General features: G+C 33.1%; 1 protein-coding gene across 2 annotated transcripts in view; it reads right to left on the bottom strand.

Annotated features, from left to right (window-relative positions):
- Positions 1 to 16,387: 16,387 nt before the first annotated feature.
- LOC136037296 (calponin homology domain-containing protein DDB_G0272472-like) overlaps positions 16,388 to 23,986 on the bottom strand; it is a 198,847-nt gene continuing 191,248 nt past the window's right edge. For both annotated transcript variants that reach the window (XM_065719939.1, XM_065719940.1), the window contains exons 13-15: positions 23,062 to 23,143; positions 20,199 to 20,270; positions 16,388 to 16,585 (exon numbers count right to left, since the gene is read on the bottom strand). In XM_065719939.1, coding sequence (XP_065576011.1) covers positions 16,500 to 16,585; positions 20,199 to 20,270; positions 23,062 to 23,143 — 240 coding nt within the window. In that variant the 3' untranslated portion in view covers positions 16,388 to 16,499. The remainder of the gene's footprint in view (positions 16,586 to 20,198; positions 20,271 to 23,061; positions 23,144 to 23,986) is intronic.

Genomic DNA, 23,986 nt, shown 5'->3' with positions numbered 1-23,986 from the left:
TTTTTTAGTTTTTTTTCTTTTTAGTTTTTTTTGTAGTTTTTACCTTTTTTAGTTTTTTTTCTTCTTTTGTATTAGTGTGAAATAATTCAGACGTCATATGCGGACAAACACGACGTCACTCGACAGACAGACAGACAGACATAACCCACAAACAACTTATTTTTATATATATTTATTCATATTTTTTTAGTTTTCTTTTTCTCTTTTATTTTTCAGTTTTTTCCTTTTTTTTAGTTTTTTTAGTTTTTTTCTTTTTTAGTTTTTATTTTTTTTGTAGTTTTTGCCTTTTTTAATTTTTTTCAGTTTTTTTTTAGTTATTAGATTTTTACCTTTTTTTAGTTTTTTTTAGTTTTTTAGCTTTTTTAGTTTTTTTTCTTCTTAGTTTTTTTTGTAGTTTTTACCTTTTTTAGTTTTTTTCTTCTTTTGTATTAGTGTGAAATAATTCAGACGTCATATGCGGACAAACATGACGTCACCTGATCCATCCACAGATCCACACACAGACAACTTATTTTTATATATATAGATTTATGTGCTAAAAAATTATTTAAAAAAGAAATACTGCCCAATTAGTAAGGAAATAATTGGGTAAATCACAATGCAAAAAATCACAATGCAAAGTTACGTATATAGATAATAATGTGCGTATAGTATATGAACATATTAGAATATCTGAGTACAGTTTGCAATCACTAAAATATTGTTTTATCAGGGTCATACATAATTCTCCCAGATGGTCAGAACGGCCTAAATTCAGCGAATAGTGACAGTATTCATCATCATTATTTTTCTTGTCTTCATCTCTTGAAGGTTAATAATGAAATATTTTCTCCGTAAACATTGGCTTCGTTTGGGGGGCACTTCCTCCTCCAACAATTGTTCTTCCCTCTAGTTTCTTTAATAGAAATAAGGGTACTTTTTAATTAAACGGAGCACGCTCAAGAATTACGCTTATTTTAGATTTCAGTGTATTTAAAATACATTGCTGTCAATAAATTGTTATTTCAAATGACATCAGCTGTTATAATTGATTACACAAATCACTATCTTAATAAATCTTATAATCATGTACCTCGGGATAGTATAGTGGATACGTCTCGGCCGATAAATTCATGGCATTCGAGTTCGTTCCCTACTGTCACGAGGAATTGCTTTGGTCCATACTAGTTGATTTAATTTTTCTGTTTTATTTTTCTTAACAAATTTTATAAACTTAGAAAGAGCAATTTTAAGTAACAATCATAAGATATTGTTAGGAACGTACTCGTGCCAGAATTGAGTGATTTCTCCTTTGAAAATTTCTAAAATTGCACTGAAAAATCCTCCCCCCCATAAGATAAGAAATAAGCGGATACCTCATAAGTGACCGTTATGAGTTTTATTTTATTTGAGCTTATTTTGGGTCTGAGAAAATCGGTTTCATAGCCACAAAGAGAAGCGACGGTTGACAGAACAGGTGGAAAATATATAATTTTGTCTAATATTTGCACATTAACAGGCGGGGGTAAAGTATTTGGACAGCGTGTAGTTAGAAAACAATTACTACTTTATAATATGCAGAATAATTGTAGCTAACACATTTTGGATGCAGACCCTCTGTACTTTAACTTCACTCCCCCATGTGCAAATGCGTAGCCCAAGGGTATAGCCCAAGGGTATTATATATTTACCATGTATTATGTCACCCGTCACATGTCTTTGTGGCTATGAAGCCATTTTCCTCATATCTAACCTAAGCGTTATTCTTGAGTGTGCTTGGTTTAATTAAAAAGTACCCTTATTTGTATTAAAGAAACTAGAGGGCACAGTTAATATATGAAAGCAATCAATAAATAATTTATTAAATAGTAAAGTAAAAATGAATTATAAATAATCCAATAATAATAGTTATTAAATTAAGGTAATAAGGATTTAAAAAATATTAATTAATTAATAAAATAAAAATGCAATTAAAAAATAAAAAGTAATTAAATAATAATAACTATTAAATTAAGATAACAAAACTAAAAAGCGTCATTCTTAAGTGCCTTTCGTTTAATCAAAAAGTACCAAAATAAGGTTTAAAAAATTACTTAATGTTTATAACCGTTAGATCACTTATTTGTAATTTCAACCCTTAGATTTTCTACGCCCTGGGCAAGGCCTCCCCCCTGCCCTCTTAATCATGTCATCATATCAGGGCCATATATTACTCTCCCAGATGGACAAAACGGCATAAATTTCGCGACTAGTGACAGTAATCACCATAAATTTTTCTTTGTCAGCATTATTTGAAGGTTAATAATTTGGTAATTTTTTCCCCCTATTTAATTCAAAGATGATGACCATTTTAAGGGTTACAATCCTTGACTTAATTTTTGTCTTCACTTTAATCTTTTCTTTTAGTTTCCTCCTATTAAGTATAATTATGAGAATGCGATGGTCTGGCTTTCAAAATAAAGGTTATCCAATTCATTGTGAAGGTTGCATTCACAACTGGTCAACATCTGCGGTTTTGATGGAAGCAGAAGTGTGAACAGGAGGAATATTAAAGTCACCGTTAGCTTCATATTTATGATATATTTATCCTTATTCGGACACAAGTGTTAAGAATGAAATAAAATTTGGCTCTTTTACTGTTTATTAATATATTAATTTTTTATGTTCCAAATAACGTTCTCAAGGTGCAAGGTCTCCCAAACCTCTCAATTTACACATTAGATATAAACATAAAAATTGAAAAAATAATTTTTATTACAGTTTTGTTAATTTTCTACTAAGTTGCCGTATGTTCCAAATAACGTTCTCAGGGTGCGAGGTATCAATATGCTCTCTATTTGCAAATAGCATATTAATATAAACAGTTCTTTTGTCACGTTTTTATAAATTTTTATTTTAAAAATATTTAAATTGCCTCAGTATTATTAATTTTCTATTAAAGTAACATTTAAGTTGCCGTATGTTCTAAATGACGTTCTCAAAGTGCAAGGTATCAATATGCTATCTATCTGCAAATTGTATATTAATATAAACAGTACTTTTGTCACGTTTTTATCAATTTTTATTTAAAAGATATCTCAATTGCCTTAGTTTTGTTAATTGTCTAATAAAGTGACATTTAAGTTGCCGTATGTTCCAAATAACGTTCTCAAGGTGCAAGGTCTCCCAAACCTCTCAATTTACACATTAGATATAAACATAAAAATAAAAAAATTAATTTTTATTACAGTCTTGTTAATTTTCTACTAAGTTGCCGTATGTTCCAAATAACGTTCTCAGGGTGCGAGGTATCAATATGCTCTCTATTTGCAAATAGCATATTAATATAAACAGTTCTTTTGTCACGTTTTTATAAATTGTTATTTTAAAAATATTTAAATTGCCTCAGTATTATTAATTTTCTATTAAAGTAACATTTAAGTTGCCGTATGTTCCAAATGACGTTCTCAAAGTGCAAGGTATCAATATGCTATCTATCTGCAAATTGTATATTAATATAAACAGTACTTTTGTCACGTTTTTATCAATTTTTATTTAAAAGATATCTCAATTGCCTTAGTTTTGTTAATTGTCTAATAAAGTGACATTTAAGTTGCCGTATGTTCCAAATAACGTTCTCAAGGTGCAAGGTCTCCCAAACCTCTCAATTTACACATTAGATATAAACATAAAAATAGAAAAATTAATTTTTATTACAGTTTTGTTAATTTTCTACTAAGTTGCCGTATGTTCCAAATAACGTTCTCAGGGTGCGAGGTATCAATATGCTCTCTATTTGCAAATAGCATATTAATATAAACAGTTCTTTTGTCACGTTTTTATTAAATTTTATTTTAAAAATATTTAAATTGCCTCAGTATTATTAATTTTCTATTAAAGTAACATTTAAGTTGCCGTATGTTCCAAATAACGTTCTCAAAGTGCAAGGTATCAATATGCTATCTATCTGCAAATTGTATATTAATATAAACAGTACTTTTGTCACGTTTTTATTAATTTTTATTTAAAAGATATCTCAATTGCCTTAGTTTTGTTAATTGTCTAATAAAGTGACATTTAAGTTGCCGTATGTTCCAAATAACGTTCTCAGGGTGCAAGGTATCTATATGCTCTCTACCTGCAAATTGTATATTAAGATAAACAGAAATTTTTTCACGTTTTTATTAATTTTTATTTTAAAAATATTTAAGTTGCCGTTAGGTTCATATTTATGATATATTTTTCTTCATTCGGACACAAGTGTTAAGAATGAAATATAATTTGGGCTCTTTTACTGTTTATTAATATATTAATTTTTTATGTTCCAAATAACGTTCTCAAGGTGCAAGGTCTCGCAAAGCTCTCCATTTACACGTTAGATATAAACATAAAAATAGAAAAAAATAATTTTAATTATAGTTTTATTAATCTATATATATTTGTTGATTGACGAAATTACACACCGGGACATCGGGACACAAATGACAACCGGGACACAGGGAAACAAAAACAACGGGGACGCCGGGGGGCACAGGGGGATATATAAATGACGACAGGGACACAGGGAATGTTCGATTAGAAATCACCATCAACAAAGCTCAAGAGCAATCATTAGAATAATGAGGTATAGATCTGAATACAGATTGTTTTTCCCACGGACAATTATATGTTGCATGTTCAAGAGTCGGTAAACCTGACAATCTGTTTATATGCACAGACAATGGGACAGCCAAGAATGTTGTACATTCGCAAGTTTTACGTAGTTAAAAATATATATATCTATCTATATTTACAGGTGGGACACAGGGACACAACGGGGCACAGGCGGGATATATAAATGACGACCGGGACACAGGGATTGTTCGAATAGAAATTACAGACCGGGACACTGGGACACAAATGGCGACCGGGACACCGGGACACAGGGAATATAAATGACGACCGGGACATTCAAAGAGAAATTTAAACTCGGACACATCATTAGAACAATGAGGTATAGATCTGAATACGGATTGTTTTTCCCATGGACAATTATATGTTGCATGTTCAAGAGTCAGTAAACCTGACAATCTATTTATATGCACAGACAATGGGACAGCGAAGAATGTTGTATATTCGCATGTTTTACGTAGTTAAAAACATATATATATATATATACTAGCTGTTGGGGTGGCGCTTCGCGCCACCCCAACACCTAGTTGGTGGGGGCGCTTCGCGCCCCCCCCAAGCCCCCCCGCGCGCGTAAGTCGTTACGCGCCATAATAGTTACGCGCCATTGTAGTTGTGTCCCTATGTCCCACCTGTGAATATAGATATATATATATATATATATATATATATATATATATATATATATATATATATATATATATATATATATATATATATATATATATATATATATATATATATATATATATATATATATATATATATATATATATATATATATATATATGGTTTTAACTACGTAAAACTTGCGAATATACAACATTCTTTGCTGTCCCATTGTCTTTGCATATGAATAGATTGTCAGGTTTACCGACTCTTGAACATGCAACATATAATGGTCCATGGGAAAACAATCTGTATTCAGATCTATACCTCATGATTCTAATGATTGCCCTTGAGCTTTGTTGATGGTGATTGCTAATCGACCATTCCCTGTCCCGGTGTCCCGGTCGTCATTTACATCCCCCTGTTTCCCCCGGTGTCCCCGTTGTAGTTGTGTCCCTGTGTCCCGGTCGTCATTTATATTCCCTGTGTCCCGGTCGTCATTTGTATCCCGGTGTCCCGGTCTGTATATACATTCGTTTTTTAGTTTTGTTTTTCTCCTTTATTTTTTTCCTTTTTTTTTCTTTTTTAGCTTATTTAGATTTTTAGATTTTTTATTTTTTTTATTAGTTTTTAGTTTTTTTTTCTTTTTAGTTTGTTTGTCCCGGTCGTCATTTATATCCCCCTGTTTCCCCCGGTGTCCCCGTTGTAGTTGTGTCCCTGTGTCCCGGTCGTCATTTATATTCCCTGTGTCCCGGTCGTCATTTGTATCCCGGTGTACCGGTCTGTATATACATTCGTTTTTTAGTTTTGTTTTTCTCCTTTATTTTTTTCCTTTTTTTTTCTTTTTTAGTTTATTTAGATTTTTAGATTTTTTAGTTTTTTTATTAGCTTTTAGGTTTTTTTTCTTTTTAGTTTTTTTGTAGTTTTTACCTTCTTTTTAGTTTTGTTAATTTTTTTTTTTACTTATGTCCTGGTCGTCATTTATACTCCCTGTGTCCCGGTGCTTTGTTGATTGCTAATCGAACATTCCTTTTGTCCTGGTCGCTTTCTCTTTGAGTGTCGTCATTTATTTTTTTCTTTTTTAGTTCTTTTAGTTTTTACCTTTTTTAGTTTTTTTTAGTTTTTTAGATGAAAATTTTTTTTAGTTTTTTCCTTTTTTTCTTTTTAGTTTTTTATTGGTTTTTACCTTTATGTTAGCTTATTTTTCAGTTTTTTCCTTTTTTTTTAGTTTTTTTTTATTTTTTATTTTTTTTAGTTTTTTACCTTTTTTTAGTTTTTTTAGTTTTTTTTAGTTTTTTTAGTTTTTTAGCTTTTTTACTTTTTTTATTAGTTTTTAGTTTTTTTGTAGTTTTTGCCTTTTTTTAGTTTTTTCAGTTTTTTTTTTAGTTTTTTATTGGTTTTTACCTTTATTTTAGCTTATTTTTCAGTTTTTTCCTTTTTTTTAGTTTTTTTTAGTTTTTAGTTTTTTTAGTTTTTTACCTTTTTTTAGTTTTTTTAGTTTTTTTAGTTTTTTAGCTTTTTTATTTTTTTTATTAGTTTTTAGTTTTTTTTGTAGTTTTTGCCTTTTTTTTAGTTTTTTTAGTTTTTTAGCTTTTTTATTAGTTTTTAGTTTTTTTTGTAGTTTTTGCCTTTTTTTAGTTTTTTTAGTTTTTTAGCTTTTTTATTTTTTTTATTAGTTTTTAGTTTTTTTTGTAGTTTTTGCCTTTTTTTAGTTTTTTCAGTTTTGACGTCACCTGATCCAGTTTTTTCAGGTGACGTCACCTGATCCACGATCCACAGATCCACAGACAACTTATTTTTATATATATAGATAGTTTTTTTTTTTTACTTATGTCCTGGTCGTCATTTATACTCCCTGTGTCCCGGTGCTTTGTTGATTGCTAATCGAACATTCCTTTTGTCCTGGTCGCTTTCTCTTTGAGTTTCGTCATTTATTTTTTTCTTTTTTAGTTCTTTTAGTTTTTACCTTTTTTAGTTTTTTTTAGTTTTTTAGATGAAAATTTTTTTTAGTTTTTTCCTTTTTTTCTTTTTAGTTTTTTATTGGTTTTTACCTTTATTTTAGCTTATTTTTCAGTTTTTTCCTTTTTTTTAGTTTTTTTTTATTTTTTATTTTTTTTAGTTTTTTACCTTTTTTAGTTTTTTTATTTTTTTTAGTTTTTTAGCTTTTTTACTTTTTTTATTAGTTTTTAGTTTTTTTTTGTAGTTTTTGCCTTTTTTTAGTTTTTTCAGTTTTTTTTTTAGTTTTTTATTGGTTTTTACCTTTATTTTAGCTTATTTTTCAGTTTTTTCCTTTTTTTTTAGTTTTTTTTAGTTTTTAGTTTTTTTAGTTTTTTACCTTTTTTTAGTTTTTTTAGTTTTTTTAGTTTTTTAGCTTTTTTATTTTTTTTATTAGTTTTTAGTTTTTTTTGTAGTTTTTGCCTTTTTTTAGTTTTTTTAGTTTTTTAGCTTTTTTATTAGTTTTTAGTTTTTTTTGTAGTTTTTGCCTTTTTTTAGTTTTTTTAGTTTTTTAGCTTTTTTATTTTTTTTATTAGTTTTTAGTTTTTTTTGTAGTTTTTGCCTTTTTTTAGTTTTTTCAGTTTTGACGTCACCTGATCCAGTTTTTTCAGGTGACGTCACCTGATCCATCCACAGACAGACAGACAACTTATTTTTATATATATAGATATATATATATATATATATATATATATATATATATATATATATATATATATATATATATATATATACTAGCTGTTGGGGTGGCGCTTCGCGCCACCCCAACACCTAGTTGGTGGGGGCGCTTCGCGCCCCCCCCAAGCCCCCCCGCGCGCGTAAGTCGTTACGCGCCATAATAGTTACGCGCCATTGTAGTTGTGTCCCTATGTCCCACCTGTGAATATAGATATATATATATATATGGTTTTAACTACGTAAAACTTGCGAATATACAACATTCTTTGCTGTCCCATTGTCTTTGCATATAAATAGATTGTCAGGTTATCCCCCTGTTTCCCCCGGTGTCCCCGTTGTAGTTGTGTCCCTGTGTCCCGGTCGTCATTTATATTCCCTGTGTCCCGGGTCCCGGTCATCATTTGTATCCCGGTGTCCCGGTCTGTATATACATTCGTTTTTTAGTTTTGTTTTTCTCCTTTATTTTTTTCCTTTTTTTTTCTTTTTTAGCTTATTTAGATTTTTAGATTTTTTAGTTTTTTTTATTAGTTTTTAGTTTTTATTTCTTTTTAGTTTTTTTGTCCCGGTCGTCATTTATATCCCCCTGTTTCCCCCGGTGTCCCCGTTGTAGTTGTGTCCCTGTGTCCCGGTCGTTATTTATATTCCCTGTGTCCCGGTCGTCATTTGTATCCCGGTGTACCGGTCTGTATATACATTCGTTTTTTAGTTTTGTTTTTCTCCTTTATTTTTTTCCTTTTTTTTTCTTTTTTAGTTTATTTAGATTTTTAGATTTTTTAGTTTTTTTATTAGTTTTTAGTTTTTTTTTCTTTTTAGTTTTTTTGTAGTTTTTACCTTCTTTTTAGTTTTGTTAATTTTTTTTTTTACTTGTGTCCTGGTCGTCATTTATACTCCCTATGTCCCGGTGCTTTGTTGATTGCTAATCGAACATTCCTTTTGTCCTGGTCGCTTTCTCTTTGAGTGTCGTCATTTATTTTTTTCTTTTTTAGTTCTTTTAGTTTTTACCTTTTTTAGTTTTTTTTTAGTTTTTAGTTTTTTTTAGTTTTTTACCTTTTTTTAGTTTTTTTAGTTTTTTAGCTTTTTTATTTTTTTTATTAGTTTTTAGTTTTTTTGTAGTTTTTGCCTTTTTTTTAGTTTTTTGTCCTGGTCGCTTTCTCTTTGAGTGTCGTCATTTATTAGTTTTTTCCTTTTTTTCTTTTTAGTTTTTTATTGGTTTTTACCTTTATTTTAGCTTATTTTTCAGTTTTTTCCTTTTTTTTATTTTTTTTTTATTTTTTATTTTTTTTAATTTTTTACCTTTTTTTAGTTTTTTTTAGTTTTTTTAGTTTTTTAGCTTTTTTACTTTTTTTTATTAGTTTTTAGTTTTTTTTTGTAGTTTTTGCCTTTTTTTAGTTTTTTCAGTTTTTTTTTTAGTTTTTTATTGGTTTTTACCTTTATAGGTTTTTTAGTTTTTTAGCTTTTTTATTTTTTTTATTAGTTTTTAGTTTTTTTTGTAGTTTTTTGCCTTTTTTTAGTTTTTTCAGTTTTGATGTCACCTGATCCAGTTTTTTCAGGTGACGTCACCTGACACATCCATCCACACATCCACAGACAGACAGACAACTTATTTTTTATATATATAGATAGATATATATATATATATATATATATATATATATATATATATATATATATATATATATATATATATATATCTATATATATAAAAATAAGTTGTCTGTCTGTGTGTCTGTCTGTCAGGTGACGTCATGTTTCTGTGTCGACTGACGTCATGAAGTTAGTTGTCGTCATTTTTGCTATGACGGTGACGTCATTAACGGTATTTAAGACATTTGTTCACGGAAAAATGTTTCATTGTAAAATGACTGAAGAACCTACAATGGCAACAGCCGAGGGCTGCTCGAAGAGTTTATGCCAAAAAACTTGCTGCTGATAGAGAAAGTAAGAAAAGAAAGCGTTCCGAGGAATCACAAGAACAGCAAGAAAAGTGACGACCGAGACAGAGGGAATATAAGTGACGACCGGGAACCTCAAAGAGAAATTACAGACTGGGACACCCGGACAAAAATCACGACCGGGACACAGGGAATATAAATGACGACCGGGACACAGGGACACAACTACAACGGGGACGCCGGGGGCACAGGCGGGATATATAAATGACGACCGGGACACAGGGATTGTTCGAATAGAAATTACAGACCGGGACACCGGGACACAAATGACGACCGGGACACCGGGACACAGGGAATATAAATGACGACCGGGACACTCAAAGAGAAATTACAAACTGGGACACCGGGACACAAATGACGACCGGGACACAGGGAATATAAATGACGACCGGGACACAGGGACACATCATTGGAATAATGAGGTATAGATCTGAATACGGATTGTTTTTCCCATGGACAATTATATGTTGCATGTTCAAGAGTCAGTAAACCTGACAATCTATTTATATGCACAGACAATGGGACAGCGAAGAATGTTGTATATTCGCATGTTTTACGTAGTTAAAAACATATATTTATATCTATCTCTATTCACAGGTGGGACACAGGGACACAACTACAATGGCGCGTAACTAATATGGCGCGTAACGACTTACGCGCGCGGGGGGGCTTGGGGGGGCGCGAAGCGCCCCACCAACTAGGTGTTGGGGTGGCGCGAAGCGCCACCCCAACAGCTAGTATATATATATATATTTGTATATATATATATCTATTCACAGGTGGGACACAGGGACACAACTACAATGGCGCGTAACTAATATGGCGCGTAACGACTTACGCGCGCGGGGGGGCTTGGAGGGCGCGAAGCGCCACCCCAACAGCTAGTTTTCTATAAAAGTAACATTTAAGTTGCCGTATGTTCCAAATAACGTTCTCAAGGTGCAAGGTATCAACATACTCTCTACCTGCAAATTGTATATTAAGATAAACAGAAATTTTGTCACGTTTTTATTAATTTTTATTTTAAAAATAGTTAAGTTGCCGTTAGGTTCATATTTATGATATATTTTTCTTCATTCGGAGATAAGTGTTAAGACTGAAATATTAACTGGAGGATTTGCTATTTAAGAACATATTCGTTTTTATGTTCTACATAACGTTCTGAAGGTGCAATATGTTCAATATGTTCAATATGTTCTCAAGCTTCAAATTAAATACTAAGATAAGTGGAATAGAAATAAGTTTTTATTAATGTTTAATTAAAAAATATTATAATCACCGTAAGCTTAACATTTATGACATATTTCTTTTCCTTCGGACACAAGTATTAAGAGCAGTGACGTAATTTCGTCAAAATCCTGGGGGGGGGGGGAGAGAGGCAAATTTGGAGCCAATTTTCCTAAATCAATTGAAAATGACAATAAAAACTGAAAAATGGCCCATATATTACCATAAAGACAAACATAAACTAAAGAAAACTGACCTGTTTCTCTGGACACTTGAAATATGCAGGCTTATCTTAGTTTTGACAAGATTTTTTTGTAGAAACTAAATTTCAACCGAGGGTGGACAAACTGAGGTTGGAGGGTATTGGGGATTGCAAACTGAGGTCAGGATGGGGGGGGGGGGTAAAATTTAGTTTGGAGGGGGAGTTTGCCCCCACGGCAAATTTAACCCCTGATTAAGAGTGAAATATTATCATGGTTCTTTTAATTTTAAGATCCTATTAATGTTTTATGTTCAAATAACATTCTCAAGGTGCAAAAAAGGCGCTCAAGAAGAAAAGTAAATTCTAAACTAAACAGAAAAAGTAAAAAAAAAAAAAAAAAAATACTTAACCATGGATGGAATGAAATGCAAAAATAATAGATCCAAAAAAGGAACAAATTAGACTGCAATTCCTATCCTGTGGTTGTTACCAAAAGTGTAATGAAGTTAGATAATGAAAGGTTTGAAGAAGAAGACACATTCATTTTCTTAGGTAGTGCTGTGGAAGTGTGGAACATCAATGCCATCTATCGTTTGGCGACACCTGGTACTTTTTTCAACCTTTGTTATGGTTTCTCTCTCAAGAACTGAAATCAGATACTTACTGCTACACTAACTTTACTAACTACACAAGTTAAATTAATTGTTATAATTATTACATTGCAAAAGTGACAAGTGTCGCCAAACGCTAGACAGCGTAAAGGTAGACAGAATAGATGACTTTTATGTCGACACCTAGCATCAATTCACACTCTTATAAATTACCCAACTCTTCGGTCATGCTTAGTTTTTTTTTTTCATCCATACTAGAGATATTGGTAACTTGCCAGAGTGGGAACTGGTGCTAGTATCGACAAAAAAATCACCAACGCTATCTAGTCTCAGGCGATACTTGGCATTTTTTATGATTTGCAAACGTTTTCTCTGTCAAGAATTGAAATCAGATACTTATTACTACACTAATTTTACCAAATGCACTGCAGGGCCGACGCAGGGACCTTAGTAGTCAAGAAGCGTCGTTAATCTGATACAATACAATACTAATTTTACCAACTACTACTACTACTACTAATAACTCACTGCAGCACCAAGCCGCCCGAGGCCAACACAGCTACGCACGCTCCTCCTCCAACCTAATCTATTTAAAGCCTCCCTCTTTACACCCTCCCAGGAAGTTCCCATTTCCTTTAAATCTTTATTTATGACATCCTCCCAACCCAGACAAGGACGACCTGCTTTCCGTGTAGCCCCAGACGGTTGGCCAAAAAGGACAATCTTCGGTAATCTGTCATCCTTCATCCGTAGAACGTGGCCTAGCCATCTCAACCTTTCTTTCATTATAGCCCCAGAAAGCGGGATTGAATCACACTTTTCGTACAACCTACTGTTTGAAATACGGGCAGTCAGCCGGGTACCCAGAACAATCCGTAGGCAATTTCTCTGGAAAACATCTAGTAAATTTTCATCTGCTTTTCGGAGTGCCCATGCTTCAGAGCCATATTTGACTACTGTCATCACTGTAACTTCCAATAATTTTACCAACTACACAATCAAATTAACTATTCTTATCATTATACTGACAAAAACGCCACGTATCGCCAAACACTAGATGACATTAAGTCTTTTGTCGACCCCAGCGCCAGTTTCCCCTCTAGCAAGCTACCCATACTCTCTGGTATGAATGAAAAAAAAAGAAATATTAATATAAAAGATGTGAATTTTCATACAGTGAAACAAAATGGAGAAAGAAAAGGCAAAGATTTGGCAATGACTTTTACCAAACTGAATTCACTGCTAAATAATATACATAGACAAATAAAACACTTTGAAACCTGGAAAATAAAGTGCATTGAATGAAAAGAAAAGCAAAGAACGAAAAAAAAACGAATATAAGCCCCAACGAAACCAAACCAGAACATACAAAAGAACCGAAAAGGCAACGGAACCCAACTAATGAAGAAAAATAGGTCGCAGGGAACATGTATAAAATGGAGTAGCATAGGCACATTCTGTTTTAATCCTAGAGGCATGAAGAACTAGAAATGAAAACAAAGCTTTTTGCATTCTTGACCCCAGAGGGAACTAAATAAGCAACGGAGTTATATTCTACATTTTTATAAGAATTTTCAACGATAATTTTAGATATACTTGTGAGGCACCAAAACCTACTCCTTGCGAAAAAGGTGGATTGAGACAGGCCATTGGCAATGATGATTATTCAATGAAGATCAATTGAGCAAGACTTATGCTGTCGACATTGCCAATTTTATATCGATTATTGGGCTTCAGTTTGGAAATTTAGGATACAAGGACTTATTAAGTTCCATATAAAGGAAGGGGGGTCAGAAGCATATTGAAGAAGCCGACTAACATCAATGACAAATATACCAGGCTGTTGCATATAACCGACAAGTTTTTTAGGGCATTTTTAGTCAGCCCTAGTCTTCGTTTGATGGCTGTTCATCACTCATTACTCGAAGCCACTGTCATCATTGTCACCGTCATCGATGACATTTTTCATTTTCACCATTATTATTCTTATTATTTCCGTTACTACTGTCGATATTACTCATCCTAACTATCATCCCGATCATTATCGCTGTATTCTGTCTCCTTAATATACTCACCCGTATTTACCGTTGCGTTGTTGCTAACGTGGGTATTACTCATATTGACTATTATTATCATCGTCGCCAGAATTTACCGTCACTTCGTTATTACTCATCCTAACTATCATCCCGATCATTATCGCTGTATTCTGTCTCCTTAATATACTCACCCGTATTTACCGTTGCGTTGTTGCTAACGTGGGTATTACTCATATTGACTATTATTATCATCGTCGCCAGAATTTACCGTCACTTCGTTATTACTCATCCTAACTATCATCCCGATCATTATCGCTGTATTCTGTCTCCTTAATATACTCACCCGTATTTACCGTTGCGTTGTTGCTAACGTGGGTATTACTCATATTGACTAGTATTATCATCGTCGCCAGAATTTACCGTCACTTCGTTATTACTCATCCTAACTATCATCCCGATCATTATCGCTGTATTCTGTCTCCTTAATATACTCACCCGTATTTACCGTTGCGTTGTTGCTAACGTGGGTACTACTCATATTGACTATTATTATCATCGTCGCCAGAATTTACCGGCACTTCGTTATTACTCATTCTAACTACCATTATCATCTTTGCAACAATCCCCTCTATGCGTCCAATGCTGCTTCCTTTGATCTGTTATGATGAGTGGTCATCATGGCATTTTGTTTCCGTCGATTTTCTGGGTTGACTTTGGAGTGTTTTGAATTCCACCAGTCTGACGAAAGTAAAACAGTTCAAAATAGGGATGATACCTTTTTATTGACAGTGAATAGATATAAAATTATTTAACTGGATATTTCGAACACATAGACAGTGTTCATCATCAGCAGTAAAACTCTTTCGTCATGGAAAGGCAGTGTGGTCTTCGAAGTTATCTGCGTGTTTTAATGCTGATGATGAACACTGTATATGTATTCGAAATATCCAGTTAAATAATTTTATATCTATTCACTGTCAATAAAAAGGTATCATCCCTATTTTGAACTGTTTTACTTTCGTCATGGAAAGGCAGTGTGGTCTTCGAAGTTATCTCTACCAGTCTGAATTTTGCACTCGTTCGACGTACTGTAGGTATATTTTTGCTCGGTTAAATTTTGAGTTAAATTGGAACCTTAGCGAGGGTTGAATTTCTTTGCCTTTTGAGCTTTGCTGGGTCAGGTCTGCTGAGGGAAGTTTTTGTCAATAAATTTGGCTTGGGTTGAGTTTTGCCATACAGTTTTGCACATGCCAAATTATACTCGAGTATATTTCTTTCCAAGTTGAATATTGTCTGATTGAATTTTTTGCAAGTTGAATTTAATCTAAAAGAAATTTTGGGGTTGAATTCTAAATTTTGATTTTATCGAGGATTTAATTTTGCATGCACCAAAAATCCCTACCCACGAACAAGAGAAAGAACCGAGTGGAGAGTGTATTAGTCTTAGATGTGACAGCAAAACAGCATCTTTCTACTGTTAATGTAGCATTTGTGAAATATTACATATTTAAAATCTTCGGGGAAAAATAAGCAAGTCTGATTTGAGGCTTTTTTGGAAAAATAATACCATAAAAATAATGTGCACTTGAGGGTCCCGATACAAAATCTACACCATAGGACAAATTTTCAGTGACTTCCAAAAAGAATTCCAGAACATTTTTATTTGCAGATTCCAGATACTAAGCATTTTATAAGACTTACAATCTGGCCTGGAAGTTACAACAGACTACAAACAAATAAAAAACAGACTTATCGACTGAGTGAAATTTTGTTCAGCTTTGGTTTACGCAGTTTGGCCCAAATGTTGAGCCCAAATTCTACATTCTAAAAATCTACTTTGGACTATATAAATTATTTTTTATTGCACAAACTAAATATGTAACATTTCATGGGGGTTGTTTTAGGGTTTAAAATTCAACCCCAATGTCCCCCTAAAATTTATTCTAAAATTCTTGTCCCTGATCTAAATAAACATTTGAATGATCGTGGTCCCAACGCTTGGTTTCTAAGATACTAGTTTGTCAAACTTCATGGCGCACATCATACGGAAAGCCACTTGTGCCAACAGTTCCACTTGTGCCCACTTGTGCACAGTTCCACTTGTGCCCACTTGTGCCACAGTTCCGAACGCTCGGGACAGTTCCGCGGAGAAGGCAATTTACCCTCTTCTGTATAAACTTGGCTTTAAACGCGCTGTATTTTGTCGGTGACTATCCTTAAACAGTTAGAACATGGAAAACCGGGGTATCGTATTTGGGGGAAGGGAAGTTGGCCCCCTAATAATTTGGGTAAAAATCATTTTACAGCCTATACAACTTGACTATCCAGAAAAGGCCCCTCTTGCTCCCCCGAATTAAATAGCTGGAGCCACGCCCCTGCTGGAAAAAAAGGGGGGATACCCGTTGAAGTTCCCAAAATTTAGGCTATAAGACAACTAGCATGTACAAAATATTAAAAAGCTCTTTTTTAATAAAACATTAGAATTTCACTTATTTAACAAAAAGAAAAACTAAAGAATAACCAATCTAGCGGAGGGTAAAAATCATCAACAAGTAATAAAGAGCTAATGGAGAAAGAAACAGCGGTTGCCAAATCTACAAGCTCCTCGAGCATGGAAATGTACACATGGTGCAGGGCTTGGCATTCTCTCTGAAAAAAAAAGTCACAATTAATGTCAACACAAAATATCAGCCCATTCTCTCTCTAATAAAATAGTCTCGTCACGCATTAAAAAAAAAAAAAAAAAAAAAAAAAAAAAAAAAAAAAAAAAAAAAAAAAAAAAAAAAAAAAAAAAAAAAAAAAAAATATCGTATCATATTAGCATGGGATAATGTCTATATTAGTCAGGGGAAATTTCTATATTATTCGGGGGTAATGTCTAGATTAATCGGGGGTAATTTCTATATTATTCGGCGGTAATGTCTATATTATTCGGGGGTAATGTCTATATTAGTCGAGGGTAATGTCTATATTAGTCGGGGGTAATGCCTATATTAGTCGGGGGTAATGCCTATATTATTCGGGGGTAATGTCTAGATTAATCGGGGTTAATGTCTATATTAGTCGAGGGTAATGTCTATATTAGTCGAGGGTAATGTCAATATTAGTCGGGGGTAATGCCTATATTAGTCAGGGGTATTATCTATATTAGTCGAGGGTAATGTCTATATTAGTCGAGGGTAATGTCTATATTAGTCGGGGGTAATGCCTATATTAGTCGGGGGTAATGTCTATATTATTCGGGGTTAATGTCTATATTAGTCGAGGGTAATGTCTATATTAGTCGGGGATAATGTCAATATTAGTCGGGGGTAATGCCTATATTAGTCAGGGGTATTATCTATATTAGTCGGGGTTAATGTCTATATTAGTTGGGGGTAATGTCTGTATTAGTCGGGGGTAATATCTATATTAGTCCAAGGTCAATGTCAATTCGGAAGTAAAGAAAATAAATAGAGCTCTGCAAGCACTTGACAATTCCAATTAAAAAGATCATCAACTCCGGCCAACTAAATAAAAAAAAACCTTCTGCCATGTATCACGTCCAGAATTGTCAATGAGGCATACATAAGTATACTAAAGTATTACACTCAATTGAAGATATCTTAAATGAAGACAAAGAAAACCATTCCTTGATATGTGACAAATTAGCATAGATGGCTCAAAGAACTCATAGATGGCATCATGGCTTTAATGGTAATTAGAAGCACAAAAGTTAGCATTCTTAGTAATTTGAATTACCTGTGTATTACGCAAAGGCAGATCTAGAACAAATCTTGAGGGGAGGGAGTAATTTGACAAGAGTACTAATAATTGACCAAAATTGACAATTATTTTAAAAAACGAGTAAAAAAGCAAATGCAGCAGCCAAAGAAATCTTGGGAGGGGGGTTTCCCGACCCTCCTGGATCCGTTCTGGCATTAATTTAAGAACAGATCATTTTTTGATGGTTTTATTTCTAGATAGATTTTTCCTAACGTGACTCTGTGGAGTGGTTTTGAAACTTGCTATCACATTCTTTGAATGCATTAATTATTCTTTTCCTCATTAGATTTTGATTAAAACCGATTTAATTACTCAAGGTAGTTAAATTCTAAAATGATAAGCTTATGATATAGCTGATTCCCTTGTCTTTTCATAACTTATTCTGTATAATTATTTTTTAAAATTATAAAATTTAAAGAGTCAATAGACCATATCTTTTAATACAATTATATGCCGTGAAAGACGTACCTTGAACGGAGAGACGACTTCAGTAAATTTTCTAAAATTACCTTTTCTAAAAACACACTATTTTTTCCAAAATTGTGGCAAAAATTATGGCTCGACTTAAAAGAACCAACTTTTTTTTTTATATTTTCTCCTTTCTAACTATTTTTTATATCAAAAAATTGAATTTGAAAAATTGAGAAAACATTGAATTTATGCAAAATTGATTGTATGGATGGACACATGTTTTTTCTTTAGTCACTCTATGGAATAAGTGCTCAAATATGTTTTTTTTTTTTTTTATATGGTAAAAGATTAATAATAACAATATTTACTAACAAGACTAACAATACAAACTAACAAGAGTAATAATACTAACATTACTAACAATAAAAAAGAACTAACATGGCTATTCAAGATTCCAGTAACAAGAATACTACTACTACTAACAACTATCCGCGGAATCAAGCCACCTGAGGCCAACACAGCTCCACACGCTCCTTCTCTATTCTGATCTATTCAAAGCCCTCTTTACACCCTCTCAGGAAGTTCCCATTTCCCTTAAGTCTTTCCTTACCACATCCTCCAACCCCAACCGCGGCGGACGACCTGCTTTCCGTTTAGCCCTAGACGGCTGGCCGAAAAGAACAATTTTTGGCAATCTGTCATCCTTGATCCGCAGAACATGCCCTAGCCATCTCAACTTTCTCTCATTATAGCCCTAGAAAACAGGATTGAACCAAACTTTTCGTACAGGCTGATGTTAGAAATACGGTCAGTCAGCCGGGTACCCAAAACATTCCTTAGGTAATTTCTTTGGAAAACATCTAGCAAATCTTCCTCCATTTTTCGGAGCACCCATGCTTCAGAATCAAATTCACTGTCATCACTGTAGCTTTCATTTCTCAAATCTTGGTTCACAGACTTATCTTAATATTCTTCCAAACTTTTTTCAACTTTGAAAAAACACGCTGCCTTGGCTATTCTACTTTTAACGTCTTCACTGCTCCCACCGTCTTTACTAATAATGCTACTAAGGTAAGTGAAGCTGCCCACCTGATCAATCTTTTTGTTACCCAACCTCACCTTTCCATATTCACCTATTCCTAGCCTTAGCGACTTAGTCTTCTTAACATTAATTTTCCAACCTATTCTAGCACCATGAACTCGCAAAACCTCTTAAAAGTTAATTCATTTTGCTCGAACTTTCATCTAGGATGCTTAAATCATCATCATAATTTAAGTCCAGGAGATTTTTATTTCTCCATTGGATTCCGTGTTCTCCTATTGCCCTTCCTGAGCTCCTTAAGACAAAGTCCGTCAAATGATCCATATAAATGGGGATAGAACATAACCCTGCTTAACTCCTGATTTAATACGAAACCAGCTACTAACCTAATTTCCTTCCTTAACCGCAGCAGTGTTATTCTCGTGTATAGCACAAATCACTTTGATGTATTTGTCTGGTATACTATACAAGGATAAGATATTTGCTAAAGCTCTTCTATCAGCTGAATCGAACGCTTGCCCATAATCTATAAAACTGAGGACTAAACAAGAATAACTAACAAGAATAACAATACTAACAATACTAAAAACAAAAAAGAAGTAACTTGGCTGCAGACAATTCCAGCAACAAGAATAACAATACTAAGCAGACTAACAAGAGTAACTAACAAGAATAATAATATTAAGAAAACTAATAAGAGTAAGAATACTAACAAGAGAATGTAACAATGTAACAATACTAAGCAGACTAACAAGAGTAACAATACTAAAAAAAAGAGCGAAATTGGCTACCCCCCATTCCAGTAATAGAATCTATGAAGACTAACAAGAGTAACTAGCAAGATTAACTAACAAGAGTAACAGGACTAACAGGACTAATAATACTAACAATACCAAAAATAAAAAGAACTAACTTAGTTGTAGACAATGTAACAAGAATAACAATACTAAGCAGACTAACAAGGATAACTAACAAGAATAACAACGCTAAGAAAACTAAGACGATTAACAATACTAACGAAACTAAGAATAAAAAATAACTTACTTGGAGGCTCACGATTCCAGTTTCCAGGGTCTCTCCTCCAAGGTCTCAGAGGTCTGTACGCATGGGCAGCATCTAAAATGGATATAAAGAATTTTAAGCATATTATTATTTGAAGATATTTTTATAATCTCAGTGGGCTAAAACACGATTGTCTAAAATTGTACAATAATTTCATTTCTTACTTTTGTCGTTTGATTTTTGGAAATTTCCTTGTGGTTATTGACGTTTATCCAAAATAAGCCATTGGAAGATCCTTTAAAAACTGATAAGGCCCTTAATAATAAAATATTCATAAAATGTTCAAAATCAGCACCTTGTCAATGCCCTCACACGGGGACGCCGGGGGGCACAGAGGGGATATATAAATGACGACCGGGGCACAGGGAATGTTCGATTAGCAATCACAATCAACAAAGCTCAAGGGCAATCATTAGAATAATGAGGTATAGATCTGAATACGGATTGTTTTTCCCATGGACAATTATACGTTGCATGTTCAAGAGTCGGTAAACCTGACAATCTATTTATATGCACAGACAATGGGACAGCGAAGAATGTTGTATATTCGCAAGTTTTACGTAGTTAAAAACATATATATCTATCTATATTCACAGGTGGGACACAGGGACACAACTACAATGGCGCGTAACGACTTACGCGCGCGGGGGGCTTGGGGGGTGGGCGCGAAGCGCCCCCACCAACACCTAGTTTATTATATTTATAACAAAGAGGATATCACAGCATAAGATCGAACGCAGAGGGAAGTGGGAGCGCATCAACAACAGGTTAAGTAAGAGGGGGACTCATACATTTCAAATATGAAAAGCAAATACACTTTTCCTTGTCATTTCTTAAGTTCTAAGCTTAATTGTTAGTGGGTAGTTTCTCGTCTTTTAAAGGTTTATTTTCTTTTCGTTTGTCCTATTATCAAGAATAATAGTTACATTGACCCCAAAGCCCAAGGGGTGAAATCCAGTGACCCCCATCCTAAATAAAAATCCTGGATACACCCTTAGCTAACCCGTACCCAGAATTAAATAAAATCCTCTGTATAGAATGTGCGTAAAAAAAAATACTTTCAGAACCACTACAAGAGAGCAAAATATACTTAATTTTCTGAAAAAAAAACAACAACAAAAAACGTTAGAAATCGAATAAACAGAGTTATGTCCATGAAATTGCTTTACTCCCAGAAATGTGTACACCCTGTAAGCACACAGAGGGAGGGGTCTGCCCCTGAATGTAAGCAAATTCGTTTAAAAATGCAACCTTTTTTTATGGCTTTAGGGCTCCTTGAATAGTTTAAAATCATTGCATACTCAGGTTTCAGAGTAAAACAAAAACTGTCTTCAAGAGATTTAAGCGTGGCACCGTTATCCGCCATTACTGCCTCATAATTTTTAAACCAATTCTTAAAGTTGCCATACGAAATTAAATGGAGTCTTTTTTAAATACCCTAAGATCATCTTTGCCAAAAATCCAAAATCAAGACGCGAAATAACCAGCGTCCTTACTACCCTTAATAACCGACTTTAATCAACAACAGGAGTTCCAAAAACTCAACTAGAGTTCAAGAGTAAAACGAACAGAGTAGCTTCACTATGGAAGATAAAAAACTTGAAATTGGCAGCAGTTCAACTATAGTCCAGGGTTGCCCCCCTAGTGATCTGTCACTATTTCTAGTAATTTTTTATATTGTCTAAACAAAAGATCACTAAATAAGCACATAAATCACTAGGTTATTGAAGAAAATAACCAAATTAATCAAAAAATCACTAAAATCTAGTGATTTTTTCCACAGATGGCAACCCTGCTACAATCATCTACAGTCCAAGGTCCGAACGCACTGGACACAAAAATCCAAAAGTAAGGTTTTTGCAATGAGGCTAGTAGCCCCTACTGTAATTGGGAAAAAAATAGCAGTGCCATTTAAGACTAAAATTATATGCTAGCTATAGACGAGTGAGGGGGAGTAGGAGGTACTCATACTTCAATTTCACTATTCAAGGTAATTTCAGTGTAGTTCACTGAAACTTAAAATATTAAAAAATTTTTTTTTAGCCCCCCTATTTAAAATAGGGGGGCCAACTCTAAAGGTAGTTCTTTCAAAAGGGAGGCCTATTCACTAAAGGTTAGAGTAAGACAAGGATTTTTTCAAAATCATTTTCAAGCGAATAGGCGAAAAAATTCAACCCTCAGTGAGGTTTCGATTTAACAAAAAAATTCCGCTCACTATAGACGAGTGAGGGGGAGTAGGGGGTACTCATGCTTCATTGTCGCTATTCAAGGTAATTTCAGTGGGGACCTATTCACTAAAGGTTAGAGTAAGACAAGGATTTTTTTTCAATTTCCTTTTTTTTATTCAAGGTAGTTCCTTCAAAAGAGGGATTTATTCACTAAAGGTTAGAGTAAGGCAAAGATTTTTTTTCAATTTCCTTCTTTTTTTTACCGAAGATACGAAAAAAATGTATTTTTCAAAATCTAGAGGGGAGGAGAGTATTAAAAAAAAATTTTTTTTACTGAATATATTTTCAATAGAAGAATTTTTATTTTATATTAGCTTTATTTCTAAAAAAAAGAACCAGTCGTTTCTTGGGAAATTATAGTCATTTTTTACAAAAAATAACAGACACTTTTGATAAATCACAAAATATAAGATATACCTTTTTTCTTGGCTGAATAACCTATTTTAATGTATTTATTTTTTAACGCAATTTTTCCTGTTTATGCAAATAATTGTAATTTTCACTTTTAATGCGACATAAATTTATGAGACTATGGCCATAGAAATTAGGCAGGTTCAAAGATCAGAAATTAAGATAAAAAAAACAAAAAAAAAACTGAAAAAGATAAAAAAACTTACCAGGAGGATGAATTGGCATTCCATGAGGCATTCTCATGTCTGGACCCATTTGAGGCTCAACAAACATTGAACCATCTCCTGTCTGAAACAAAAATTGTATCAAATAAATTATAGTAAAAACAAATTATTTCAAAATAAAATAGAACAGGAATACATTATCAAATAAAATATGGTAAAATCTTTGGTTTTATTGGTCTGAAAACAAAATACTAAAAAAAAAAAAAAAAAAACTAAAAAAAAAACACCTAAATAACCCATTCCATCAGAAAATGTAACCTCTACACCCCTAATCATACAGTAATTGCACAAGAACGGAATCTTCCCACGTTTTTGATAACAAAAATGCAAGTGGCGCATCGATCGTCAAATGAAACTAATTTATTCATAGCCATCTAAGCCAATAATATTATAATTTTTCCGAAAAACTGGAGTTAAGACACGATTACGTCTCATGGTAAGACATATACAATAGTCTATAGCTCCTCGTCAGATCAAAACAAGTACACTATTAGAGCCACTTTGTCCGAAACACCTAAATAGGAAACTAACAGTCCCTTAGCTTGAACAACAAGGAAAATAAATATACTTGAGAAATTAAAAAAAGGTGCTGCAACCACAATATTTTGTATAGAAGGAATCTTTTTTTCCTTTAAAATACTGGAACATCATAGAAAAAATTTTAATCGTTCGTTTGAAATGAAATTAATACATCTAGTGCCTTTTGTAGTTAACAATTTTTTTTTAATGAAATCAATTTTTGGAAAAAAAAAAATGCATCTTTGTATGTAAAATCGTAGTTGTAGCGACATCTGCAACCTAGTTTATAGTAAAGGATAAAGTCTAGCACATAGTAACTAAAATACTAGAATAAATCATCATGAGCACGATGATACAAAACAGTTATTTACATGAAGAACTGAACGGT

Source organism: Artemia franciscana, chromosome 16 (genome assembly GCF_032884065.1).
Source record: "Artemia franciscana chromosome 16, ASM3288406v1, whole genome shotgun sequence".
Classification (NCBI taxonomy): Eukaryota; Metazoa; Arthropoda; class Branchiopoda; order Anostraca; family Artemiidae; genus Artemia; species Artemia franciscana.
The sequence above is the reverse complement of the archived record's forward strand: the minus strand, read 5'-3'. Positions and strand labels throughout refer to the sequence as shown.